A 13,987-nucleotide genomic window follows, 5' to 3' on the forward strand; every position below is an offset into this window, starting at 1 on the left:
GCTTTGTAAAAGGAGCCCTAAGCTAAAAAACAAACAAACTAGAGAGTATAATCTAGCAATTTTCTTCTCATTAATTTGTTAGGAATATCCTATCCAATGTGCTTTGCCTTTTTAAAGGTTTGAAATCAAGTTTTTGTTGTTGCTTCAGTAAACAGGAAAGTTTTCTTTTGAGACACCAAATCAGCTGAGGCACATTTCCTGCTCTCTGCCACCCCGACTCTCCTGCTGTCTGCTGCCCTTCCCCGCAGTACGAGCCCATGGTTTTAACTTATGGGTTTAAAGCGGGGCTGCACTACGGCGTGTTCTGGAATGCAGCCCTGATTTTAACCCGCGGGCTCGCGGAAAATGTAATTTCCAGCTCTGATTAAAAGTTTCCAGCTCTTTCTTGCGCGGAGAGCATGCGCAGACCATCTACAGGCAGAGAAGATGGTCTGAACATGCTGCAGGATCGCTCTGCAGTGATCCGTGTGGTCGGTTTGGGGTGTGCCTCTGATCGGCATAATTTGCATGAGGACGCATTGTGAATCAGTCGCCCTGCCACGGATCACCCACAGATTGGATCGGATAGGATTCATGAAGTTAGTGAATCTAGCCCTATGTGTGCACTTGTGTGGATCTTCTTCACCCTCCCCCCCTCCCCAATAACTTTTAACCATTCATCCAATTTCATTCACGTTCCTGTCCTGGATCGTGACCTGCTCACACTTTTCATGTTCCTTTAGGGGGGAATTCATCAAGAGGTACCAACAAATTTTGTGAAAAATGCTGATGCTCATTATGGGCAGGATTCACTAAAGTCCCGAAATCTATCCTATTCGTGTTCTATTCGTTGCCGAGTCATTGTAGGCGATCGATTCAATAAAGCTTGTCCATGCAAATGATCCAATCGTAAACACGCCTCTATTAGCTCTGAAACATCAATCGATGCACGTGTGCACTGTATCCTTGTTGGTTTTGAAGCTCATAACGCATGCGCTAGCTCTTTTGGACTTCACTGCGTAGAAATGGGGCGTGGTTTAATCGTGGACGTCATTAGCTATATCTGCCGTGAAGCATGAAGCAACAACTAGTGACACACATGCACGCGACAATCTAGCTGGGGGAGGGATAGCTGACCCTTAAAAGTTATATTTGATTTAGGATTTTTTTTGTTATTTGGCATTGATATTTGAGATGTACAATGCGCATTTTCTCGCCTTGCGCATTAAAAAGCTGAGATTCACTCCCACACTCGCTATGCGCAATCCAAAAAAAATAAAAAAATAATTCTAACGCTTATGTACATGAAAGTTTACATATATTTAAAAGTTTAGATATATTTTGTTTTTTTTGTAGGGGAAGATATATATTTTTAATGGCGTTCTTAACATGCACGCGCCAGTTGCTAGGCAGAAATAGCCGGCGAGGATGTAAATGACTGGTCCTCAGCAGTCGTAACTTTTTGGACAAGAAAGGCCGGTTTGGATGAAATGGTTTCATGAATCGACGCATTAAGAAATTTACATGCCTTTTTACTCATTTGCATGCGCAGATCGGATGGGGTCTGGAGGAAGGTTAGTGAATCGAGCCGGAGTCGGAAAGTGAGCGCAAACCGAGCGGTACATGATCGGTTTGCAAAGTGAATCTAGCCCTATATTACTATTGGTGTCTTAGCATTTAGCACATGCTAAATCAGTTAGCACCTCTTGATGAATTACCCCCTTAGGGCTGGATGCTCTAAAACTACCATTAAAATCCTGTGGGTCGCTGTATACTGACCAATTTGAAACAATTTTACATGCAAATGAGTTTTGCGGAGGTCTGTTTTAATCCAATCTGATCAGTCATTGCAGAAAGTGACTGATACATGCACAGAGCCAGCAGGGGAAGCTCTGCCATGCTGGGGGGCACCTCTTGACAATCACCTACCCCACCCATACTTTAAAAAAAAAAAAAAAAAACCTTTGGCAGGAGGAATTCTTACACCCTCCTGCTATGCCCCCAAACAGACAACCCCCCCCAAAATAAGGCTAGGCAAGAGGGATGGCCACTCCCTTCTGCCTTGGTCACCCAGACTCCCTGTGAAGATCGGGAAAAGGGATGTCCACTCCTTCCTGCCCTGCTGAATTTTTTTTTTTTTAAATGTTTGTGAATGAAGAAAGGAAGCCATCATGGGGGGGGGGGGGGGGAAGGGCGGTCCCGGCAAAACTTTTTTTTTAATGTGGACAGATATTATGTGTATAATATAATCATATCTGTGCTCACTTAAAAAATAAAAAAAAAACCTGCACTTTTTAACAGTATCAGCACCTCCAGTTCTGTCGGAGATTTTGGAGCGTTAAAAACTGGCACTTCATTTTGTGCATCATCTGGGCATCGATCAGAGTGCTCATTGTAATATTGATGAGCCTATTGTAATCCATTTACATATGATTATCAGAAGCTGCTACAAACCAGGGAAAAGACCACAATTAGTCATTATGGGCATTGATAGCTGAAATACTTTGATATTAAATCAGTTAAAACTGGTTTAGCATCAATCGTTAAAGACCAATTTTGACCATATGCATCTTGGAGTTTCCAGCACTTAGAATGCACCAATTCAATTGAGTGTTCAAGCATTTTGAAAGCTACTCTTGTCAATAGAAGTTATTCTGGGGACCAACACCCTTGCTCTCACCTTGTCAATATCCTCTTCTTTAAAACAATTTAATAGTATCATTTGCTCAACTAATGTTGTGCTTCAACAATTTGACCGCATAATGAAGATTAAATTGAAAGACACATCTATGATTTCATTATGGAATAATGACACCTTCAAAATTCAAAATACTAACTTGGATTGGCATATATGGCATAAATGTGGGATATGGACTCTGCAAGATCTCCTTAACCACAATAAATGGCTGATCTTTGAAGAAATATGCAATAATTACGGTCTTCCTGCCAACCAATATTCTAGATAGCTTCAACTAAAACATTGTGTTTGCGAAAAATATACGGATCTTCAAAAACTAAAGTCCACACCTGATCCTTCTTTCACAAATTATCGCCCCTCTCAAGGGAATTGCTTCTAAATGGTATGCAATATTGCAACAGATGCCTACAGTACATATATCACAACTGATGAACGCGTGGCATATAGATTTGGAAATATCTGTCGAGGATGAGTTATGGCATGAAGTGTGTACTAGAGTATTTAAGTCCATTTGATCAGCTTCTGTCCTTCAATCGATGTATTTTCTGCTGCATCAATCCCACTGGACCCCGCAGAAAATTGCTAAATTCTCTCAAGTTGCCTCCAATTTATACTGGTCCTGTAAGAAATCAGTGGGTACGCTGTCCCATATGATATTCCAGTGTCCTCACCTTAAATTGTATTGGGATAGAGTCTGGAAAATCATCTCTTCTATATTGAACATTCATGAACCCTTACACCTCAAAATTATTATTCTAGGACTAAAGGGCTTTAAGCACTCTCTATCTGAACATAATGCCCGCTTACTCAACATCTTACTATTTTTGGCCATTAAAAACATTTTACACTGTTGGAAGGACTTATCAAAAGTGGAATATATGGTATGGTGGAACACAGTTTGCATAACCATCAAATTTGAAAGCACCATTGTGGAAAAACATAATTCTACTAATTCATTTCTCAAAATATGGAGCCCAGTTCAAACTTACTGTACTTCAGACTATTGGCACGCTGTATATTAGATCACTTAATCTGTGTTAAGCTTGGATGCTCGTTGAGAATTTCTTCCATGCTTTGCATGTGCATCGTCGACTAAAATATGTGAACTGAACTGTTGTATTTGTTTGACATGATGTACCTAATTGTATTGTATTGCCTTGTTCACGTTATTCTGTTCATATATTTTGCTTGGCTTGTACCACTGGAAGTTATTTATATCCTAATTAATATTTGTATACTTAGTTTTTTCTTTATATGATATTATTATAAACCTAATGTTCTTTATATGTTATTATTATAAACCTAATTAAAAAAAAAAAAAAGTTATGACCATTTGTAAATTCCTACCAAAAGGAAACTTGAGATCACAGAATGTTTTCACGTGTTCTTGATCTATAAGAAAAATATCTCATTTCAAATGTGTACTATTTAAATAAATTATTAAAACCTAAATAATGTCACTTATTTCACAAATTAATCATGTCTTATTTCATTTCCAGATGTATTATAATGACCATAACAATCTGGGTCTATTCTTCCTTGATATCCTTCCTGCCTGTCATGCAGGGCTGGAATGAAATACCCGGGATGGACTTTGATTCAAGCAAGGAGTGCATCTTTGTCACAAACTGGACATTTGCTTTGGTGGCCTCTGCTCTGGCATTCTATATACCTTTCATGATCATGTGCAGCATGTATTTCTTCATCTACAGAGCTTCTCGACTTAAAGCCACTCGGATTGTATCCCAGACTTTAGATCTCCATTACCATCCAAATAGCAAGCGACAAAACAACTTGCAGCTTGAAAACAAGGCAACCAGAACTATGAGTATCATCATCTCTGTCTTTGTGATGTGCTGGCTGCCATATTTTGTCTTGAATGTGTGGCTAGCTGCAAAGGGCATTGATTCAACCAGTGTCATCCTTGTTGATGCCTTCAAAGTCATTACCTGGCTGGGTTATTGCAATTCCACCATCAATCCCATGCTGTATGCCTTTTTAAACCGGGACTTCCAGCAGGCTTTGAAGAAGCTGCTTATCTGCAGGCGTTGGAGGTCTCAGGTAGATATTGGAGAGGATATGGTTTCAATTGTAACATTTTCAAAGACAGCTCAAGACCCAGAATACATCAAGTTGCCAATGACCAACTGTGCCATAAAAAGTAAACAAACAATTAAATGCAATTCCATGTTACATTACTGATCATACCTGTGAGGATTTGGGATGAATTCCAATAACAAGTATTCTTCAATTGCTTTTTTTTCCCCATTGTATTTTTTTTCTTTATCCTGAATGTGTTAGAGTGAATTCTCTTTATAACAGGAAGGTGGAGAGGCATAATCAAAAGAAACATCTAAGTCTGATTCGGACATATGGTACTAGATGCCCAAAATAGGCAGTGGTAAAATGTCTTGAAAAATACATCTAGAATATATATATATATATATAATTATTATTTTTTTAATCATCTATCTGGTTATTCAGGCCATTGATCGTCCAGACTGCCAGTACATCTATCCTTATACCACATTTTTGACCAAAAATTGGTCTAAGTCCCAAACACCCAGAACAAGACCATATGGACATGGAAGGGGCTAGCATTGTGATGGACTGACCACCCAGACATGGCATCAGAACAGTGGGGCACCTTACAGGGCACTGCTGTGAACTTTACAAAAAGGGTGCCACATAAACATCTCACTGGAACTCCCTTATAAGAGAGAGTGAGCCCTCCAAAACATACTTTACCCACCTGTCTACAACCCCAATAGCCCTGATGGTTGCAGATGCCAACTATATGGCAGCACAGTAGGGTTTTGTGAAGTATTCTTCAATTGCTTTTTTTTCCCCATTGTATTTTTTTTCTTTATCCTGAATGTGTTAGAGTGAATTCTCTTTATAACAGGAAGGTGGAGAGGCATAATCAAAAGAAACATCTAAGTCTGATTCGGACATATGGTACTAGATGCCCAAAATAGGCAGTGGTAAAATGTCTTGAAAAATACATCTAGAATATATATATATATATATAATTATTATTTTTTTAATCATCTATCTGGTTATTCAGGCCATTGATCGTCCAGACTGCCAGTACATCTATCCTTATACCACATTTTTGACCAAAAATTGGTCTAAGTCCCAAACACCCAGAACAAGACCATATGGACATGGAAGGGGCTAGCATTGTGATGGACTGACCACCCAGACATGGCATCAGAACAGTGGGGCACCTTACAGGGCACTGCTGTGAACTTTACAAAAAGGGTGCCACATAAACATCTCACTGGAACTCCCTTATAAGAGAGAGTGAGCCCTCCAAAACATACTTTACCCACCTGTCTACAACCCCAATAGCCCTGATGGTTGCAGATGCCAACTATATGGCAGCACAGTAGGGTTTTGTGAAGGTTTTGGTGAACTCACATTTTCCACCATGAATATAGTGGTTAAAGTACATTCCTAGGCCCCCCTCCCACATCCCTAGATCCATGCACCTTCGGATGAGAAAATATCAAGAGGGAAGCCCCTTCCCTCCTGCTTACAGGGCCACATGCTGCAAATGAAGGGGCTTCCCCCTCCCAATGCATCAGCTGATGGGGATTCCTTCTGTCACAATCAGACAAGGTAGTTAGTGGGTACATCTACAAAACTTGCTTTTGCACATTTTTCACATGGATGTTTTTATTTTTGAAAATGGGTAAAAAAGGTAGATGTCCTAAGGACCAAAACTTATATCTAGCTCATTTTCAAAAATAAAAGATAGTCATTCGACAGCTTTGATAATGGACATTTTTCCTACTGGGGTTGTGGATGTCTTGCACAAAACGTCCAACCTCAAACTTAGGCACACTTACAATTACGCCCCTCCATGTTACTATGTAATACTTGCATAGTTTCCCAAGTGGATTGGGCAAGCTCATCTTCTTTCAAAATGGATAATGCTTCACAAAAAAGTGAAGCTATTTTTAAAGGTCAACACCCAAAAATTAAAAAACTTTAAATATCTGTGAACTCTCCCTTCCACTTGGTTACACTTAAGGCATACTGCCGGATGTGTGGTTTGGGTAGCAATACGTTACTACTTTATGCACAATTTTTAAATATATTTTTATATGAATCAGTTTACTGTATATGCCATATTGACATGAGCAGACATTTGTTTTCCAAAAGAACTTTAATAATGTTTTTGTTATAATGGACTTGTGTATATGGAATGAGTGGTTTACTCTCAGAAACATTCTGACAATATGGCTGTTTCTTGTTCCTGTGTGATTTTGAGCCTCCTTGGACAAAGGTTATCAAAGATAAAGGAATCTTACATTTACAGTGAACTGTCCTCTGTTCTTAAAAAAATCAACGATTGTGATGACAGGTAGACTAGTATGCTACATCTCTGAAAATAAAGCCAACTTTATTCAAAGATTAATCAAACACTCTCTGCTAAAAGAGAGTTTAAAGTGACATGTCTAATACAGATTCTTCCATCAGTAGAGGAACATGTTTTCTGGAAGGGAATGGACAATGGGCCTTACCAACCTTTCCAGAATCAGAAGAGTAATTTTTTTTTTTTAAGTGAAACATTCCTGCTGAAAACCGTAATGTATCAAAGTCACCTCCATAGAGGACTTCTCTGAGTCACCACATAAAAAAAGAAATATTCACTACGTAAACCATTTTTTAAATATACTATATAAAGTACATAGATCATATTAATCCACCTCAATTGTATTGAGTTTATTTAAAAAAGTAGGTGGTTAGAGAGGATACTTTGAACATGAAAATTCAAAGATGCAAGTGTTTGGGATTGCTAAAGTCTCTTCCAAGGGAGCCAGGTTTCAGATGTTGACTTTCATTAGCAGCAATGTATTTTTAGACAAAATCAGCACTCAGAATAGAAAAGAAAAACCAGAACTGCATTTAAAAACTAGATCAAATGTGGATAACCAAAACAATGAGAAAAAGAAAGCCTAAAGCTTCAGTGGTAGTTCATTCTAAGTAATGCTTTGTCAAGGGTTCAAAGAATCAGCAACACAAACGGTTCTTGAATTTACAAAAGACTACTATTTGCATAATAGATCAACTGTGTTCTCCATATTTAACTATCCAAATGTCAGCCATGCCCCTTATCCAGATTTTACAAAGTTTGTTTTTTTTTAAACCCCAAGCTAGTTGGGTTTTCAGGATATCCATAATGAATATTCATGAAATATTTGCATATATGTATGCAAATATACCTCAAATATTCATTGTATTTAATGAACATTGTGTATGGGTCACTTAACATCAGAATCTTGAAAGGTTTTTCAAACATTATTTCTGAAACACAACGCTTTAATAAACATGTTTTTATTAAATTGTTTAGACTTGAAAGAAGTCACAATATTCAAAGCACTTGATAATTTTTGCAACAAGTGCTTTCTGTACACCACCAACCCAAATGGATTGATTCTGCATTATAAATAACAAACATATTTACAGTGAAATTAGGCATCTGATGTGTAATAATAAGCTCATCCAAAATGCTGATAATTACGTTTTTTAAAAAGGATAAAATCTTATAAAATTAGCCACTTAAGACTTCATTATCTTTTAACATTTTCATCTTTGAAAGATTCTCATTTTCATAATGTGCTTAATGTTTGTTACTAAGTACAGTAAAACAGTACACCAACACCTATCTTTTCTTCATTTCTAAAGGTCTGGCTTTGTTAATGCAAAATATACCTTACGTTCTCTAAAGCTGTCTTAAGAGGCAAAAATATATATAAGTCTGACAAAATTGATTGATGTCTACAAAAAACTCTTGACAGTATGATACAAATGGGATATTAAGCCTTCAAAAATAGTGCCAACTTGTACGCTACACAAGACGACAAAATTGAGTCACAGTTCTTTCAAACATGTTTAGGATTTCCCCAGGATTGTTGTGACTGATTTACTCTATAAAAATATTTTTAACAATTTACATCTTATGAATGTAATTTCAATCTTCCCAGATAAGACAATATAACATAAGGAAAGGATCTAACAAGTTAGCAAGCAGTGTTACTTATGCCTGAAAGAACAGATTATAATGGAAAGAAACTGAAGATTAATTCATTTGGGTACTGGTCTCTATCAGGAAATGAACCCAATTTTGTAAGTAAGACGATTTACCAGGATCTTGACACCAATACTTTTTGTTAATCAAACTAAACACCATTTATGAAGAAGTGAAGTCTTAGAGGCTAGTTTGCATCAGATTTTTCTGGAAATTTCTTGGGGTATGTTGATCTGCTGAAGGTCATTGTGCCTTATTTACTGGGCTGTCGAGTGTGTTTCATTCCAGATGTACTCAATGTCCGTGACCTCTGCCTGAGCACCTGCTTCCCCGGAAGTTCCAGGTCTTCAAATAATGGGCTTTCAATGATATCTACAGCCTCGGGTCTTTCATTAGGGTTTGGAGAAAGCATGTGCTTTACCATGTTGTGCTAAAATATAAATGAGAAAAACCCTTTTAATGTTACATAACAAAATACATTGTATATTCTGTAAGTTACACGTGTAAGTAGGAGCTCTGCCTGTTTCACCAATGCTCTGCCTCCGACAGATAAATCCATACTATGTAAGTCACATGGGTATTTACAGAATAGCACTTAGGTGCCTGTATATGCTAGCATTCTAAACACGTGAATGTAAATATTAGTGCTTCATTATAGAACTGCCCAATACTTAGCTACATCATATGATTTATTTTTCATGAGACTTCAGATTTCATAGTTTGTCACATAAATCAACTTTTCTATGTTCTTACAAACCATTCTAAACATTTTACATGTGGCTGAAATACGGCACAGTTCCCTCTAAGCTGTGCCGGAGTCTTCCACCTACAGTCCTACCCAATGTGTGTGTGGGTTGCTGTTTCACTATCATTTTCAGTAGTGAGGAACCGGCAAGCAAGCTCTGCAGGGCTCCAGGGAGCCTGCTTGCTCCTAGTGACTGAAAATAACAGCACCCACAGGCAGTAATGCAATTGGAGGACTCAACACAGCTTAGAGGGAACAGATTTGTGGTCCTGTATCATAGCTTTATTTACAGGGAAAAAAACATGGAGTCAGTCAATTTGATTTGCCAGTTTAAATCCTTACTGTAAATAAGAATCCTAATAACATAGGATGAATCAGCCAGCCAAATGGAGAAACTCACACCTGGGGATGCCCTGTGTTCAGATCGCTAAAGAGCAACCTGGACAGATAACATATGTGATGACTTGATTATTAATTTAAAAGACCCTGTAGAGCAGGGGTCGATCGCGATCGACCGGTAGATCTCGAAGACAACACGAGTCGATCACGGAGCCCATCCTGGGCTCTGCAATAGACTCGCATTGCCTTCGCGATCTACCATGCTGATCAGCCTTCCTCTCCCCTATGTCCCCCACCACCGCCCCAAGCTCTCCCTGCAGAAGCGTTCTCCCCGACGTCAATTCTGACATCAGAGAGGAAGTTCCAGGCCAGTCAATTGCTGCCTGGCAGGCCCGAAACTTCCTCTCCAATGTCAGAATTGACATTAGGAAGAAGGCTGCTGGCCTGCTGCAGCGTCGGAAAACAAAAAACTTGGCAATGGCAGTGTCTGTGGTGCCTTGAGGTCCCAGAAGTCGGCAGTGGCTTGGGGGCTTGTTCCCAGACGACAGCCCTGGAAGTGGCTTGGGGAGAAAGAAAGGGGAGGCAGAACAGGAAGACAGAAAGAAAGAAAGGGGGGCAGGGAGACAAAAAGAAAGACAGAGAGAAAGAAGTAAGAAAAGGGCAGGAAGACAGAAAGAGAAAAAGAAAGAAAGGGGGCAGGGAGACAGACAAAGAAAAGGGGGAGCAGGGAGAGAGGAAGAAAAAGTTGGACTCGTGGAAGGACAGAGATGTTGGTTGGGGAATGGAATGAGGTCTGGAGGAGACGAAGCATGTAGGAGGCAGAAAGAAGGGAAGAAATATTGGATGCACAGTCAGAAGAAGAAAGTGCAACCAGACACTCATGAAATCACCAGACAACAAAGGTAGGAAAATGATTTTATTTTCAATTTAGTGATCAAAATGTGTCTGTTTTGAGAATTTATATCTGCTGTCTATATTTTGCACTATGGCCCTCTTTTACTAAACTGCAGTAACGGATTTTAATGCAAGGAGCCTATGAGCGTCGAAAGTAGTGTGAAGCATTCAGCACAGCTCCCTGCGCTAAAAACCGCTATCGCGGTTTAGTAAAAAGGGAGAGGGTATATTTGTCTATTTTTGTATAGTTGTTACTGAGGTGATATTGCATATTTTAAAGTCATCTGCCTTGACCTCTTTGAAACCCCCCCCCCCCCCGAATATAAATGATAATTAACATTTGCTTTGTGTTTTTTAAAAGTTTTATTGTTTGTAGATCATTTTGACTTGGTCATTTTAAAAGTAGCTCACCCCTGCTGTAGAGATTTGCCAAATGCACTGTCTCTGCAAGACACATTGGCCCCGATACTAGTGAGAAAGAAAGATAGGAATTCATGAACATGTTGTAGCTTTGCCTATTTTTTTGTTGGAAAGCAAACTGAGATAGGCAACTGATGTTCCTGCACTCCAGCTTGATGTGCTCGTATTAGCGAGTTTATTGCATCATTGATCACTTTGATGGACATGGGCTGATGAGGAACAGTCAGCATGGTTTTAGCAAAGGTAGATCGTGTTTAATGAACCTGCTGCACTTCTTTGAGGGAGGGCGATCCAGTCGATATTGTATATCTGGATTTTCAGAAGGCGTTTGACAAGGTGCCACATGAACGACTACTTCGGAAAATTGCGAGCCATGGAATCGAGGGTGAAATACTCACATGGATTAAAAACTGGCTGAAGCATAGGAAACAGAGAGTGAGGGTAAATGGACAATACTCGGACTGGAAGAGCATCACTAGTGGGGTGCCACAAGGCTCGGTGCTTGGACCCGTGCTCTTCAACATCTTTATAAACGATCTGGACATTGGTACGAGTGAGGTGATTAAATTTGCGGACGATACGAAGTTATTCAGAGACATCTTCGTCCTCCTCGAGACCGATTCGAACCTCATCGACCTGTCTAAGAACGTATCCTCTTGTATAATGAACCTACAATCCTGGGCCAACACTGTGCAAATGAAATTGAATGAGTCCAAAACAAGACTTCTTTGGCTCGGTCCAAAACTAGATCATCTACCCACCTCCATCCCACTACCCTCTGGCTCCTCTCTGCAGCTTGAGTTCTAGAGCAAGGTCTTGGGCATCATCATTGATTCCACATTGTCCTTCAATGACCACCTCCAATCCTTGGTAAAAAAAATGCTTTTTCAGCCTTCACATGCTGAGGAAAGTTAGATCCTGCTTCCATCAAAAACATTTTACCCTCCTTGTCCAATCCATCATCCTCTCCAGATTGGACTATTGCAACTCTATCTACTTAAGCCTAGCTAAGAAAAACCTCCACAAACTCCAACGGATTCAGAATGCCGCGGCCAAGCTCATCTTCGCTAAAAGTAAATTTGACCATGTCTCCCCGCTCCTGACCAAGCTCCACTGGCTTCCGATAATCGCCAGGGTCCACTATAAATGCGCCTGTTTAGTTTTCAAAATCCTATATGGTATCCTCCCTCCCTTTATCCCTCTTTCTTGGAATTCCTCAAACCCTAATACCACCAGATTCTCCCACAAATTAAAACTATCCTTCCCCTCGCTAAAAGGCATTTCCCACACAGGAAAGCTAGGGACCTCCCTCCACTTCAAAATCACTGAGCTCTGGAACAACCTTACCTCCCCTCTTCGGAACTTGAGCTCTCTCCAAGTTTTCCGCAAACATCTGAAAACCTGGCTTTTTTCAAAAAAATGTAAGTCTCCCTCCAACTTAGGAATCAAGGAAACTCTTATACCTTGGCATCCCAAGTCCTCTAAATTTTCTTCACACTTCTACCTCTAACCCTCTGTTGTAGTTCCTTCCTATTTCTCCTACTGTAAACCGCGTTGAGCTCTACGAACGTGGAGATGATGCGGTATACAAACCTAAGGATTAGATTAGATTAGTGAAGACGCAGGGGGATTGTGAAGATCTGCAACGTGACATAATTAGGCTTGAGGAATGGGCATTAGAAACATAGAAACATAGAAATAGACGGCAGATAAGGGCCAAGGCCCATCTAGTCTGCCCACCTTAATGTCCCTCCCCTACCTTCGCCCTATGAATAGATCCCTCCCCTCCCTTCGCCCTGTGAATAGATCCCATGTGACGATCCCATTTGGCCTTAAAATCAGGCACGCTGCTGGCCTCGATCACATGCATTGGAAGACTATTCCAGCGATCAACCACCCTTTCTGTGAAAAAGAATTTCCTGGTGTCAGCTCGTAGTTTCCCTCCCCTAATTTTCCACGGATGCCCTCTTGTTGTCGTGGGACCCTTGAAAAGGAAAATATCTTCCTCCGTCTCTATGCGGCCCGTGAGATACTTGAACGTCTCGATCATGTCCCCCCTCTCTCTGCGCTCCTCGAGTGAGTATAGCTGCAATTTGTTTAGCCGTTCCTCGTATGGGAGATCCTTGAGTCCCGAGACCATCCGGGTGGCCATTCTCTGAACCGACTCCAGTCTCAGCACATCCTTGCGATAATGCGGCCTCCAGAATTGCACACAGTATTCCAGATGGGGCCTGACCATGGATCTATACAGCGGCATAATGACTTCCGGCTTTCGGCTGACGAAACCCCTGCGTATGCAACCTATGACTTGTCTTGCTTTGGATGAAGCTTGCTCCACTTGATTGGCAGCCTTCATGTCCTCACTGACGATCACCCCTAGGTCACGTTCTGCTTCAGTTCTTGTCAGGATCTCTCCATTTAGGGTGTAAGTCTTGCATGGATTTTGGTTGCCCAGGTGCATAACTTTGCATTTTTTGGCATTGAAGTTGAGTTGCCAGGACCTAGACCAGCGCTCCAGTAGGAGTAGGTCGTGCATCAAGTTGTCGGGCATTGAAACATCATCTATTGTGCATTTGCCCACTACATTACTTAGTTTGGCGTCATCGGCGAATAATGTTATTTTACCCCGAAGCCCTTCTGCCAAGTCCCTTATAAAGATGTTGAATAGGATTGGGCCCAAGACCGAACCCTGCGGCACTCCACTGATCACCTCCGTCATTTCAGAGGGTGTGCCGTTCACCACCACCCTTTGAAGCCTACCTCCAAGCCAGTTCCCAACCCATTTCATCAATGTGTCACCTAATCCTATAGAACTCATCTTGTTCAGCAACCTGCGGTGTGGTACGCTATCGAATGCTTTGCTAAAGTCCAG

The 13,987-nt window shown here is 40.5% G+C and overlaps 2 protein-coding genes across 5 annotated transcripts in view; one reads left to right on the forward strand and one right to left on the reverse strand.

The window, feature by feature from the left end:
* The window catches only part of LOC117355012 (octopamine receptor-like), a 30,045-nt gene extending 24,869 nt beyond the window's left edge, over window positions 1-5,176 (forward strand). For both annotated transcript variants that reach the window (XM_033932994.1, XM_033933077.1), the window contains one exon: window positions 4,177-5,176. In XM_033932994.1, the coding sequence (XP_033788885.1) occupies window positions 4,177-4,879 (703 nt within the window). In that variant the 3' untranslated portion in view covers window positions 4,880-5,176. The remainder of the gene's footprint in view (window positions 1-4,176) is intronic.
* A 3,749-nt stretch (window positions 5,177-8,925) lies between these two features.
* Window positions 8,926-13,987, reverse strand: part of EIF2AK3 (eukaryotic translation initiation factor 2 alpha kinase 3) — a 115,493-nt gene continuing 110,431 nt past the window's right edge. For all 3 annotated transcript variants that reach the window (XM_033952325.1, XM_033952315.1, XM_033952305.1), the window contains one exon: window positions 8,926-9,147. In XM_033952325.1, the coding sequence (XP_033808216.1) occupies window positions 8,971-9,147 (177 nt within the window). In that variant the 3' untranslated portion in view covers window positions 8,926-8,970. The remainder of the gene's footprint in view (window positions 9,148-13,987) is intronic.

Source organism: Geotrypetes seraphini, chromosome 1, assembly GCF_902459505.1.
Source record: "Geotrypetes seraphini chromosome 1, aGeoSer1.1, whole genome shotgun sequence".
NCBI classification, from domain to species: domain Eukaryota; kingdom Metazoa; phylum Chordata; class Amphibia; order Gymnophiona; family Dermophiidae; genus Geotrypetes; species Geotrypetes seraphini.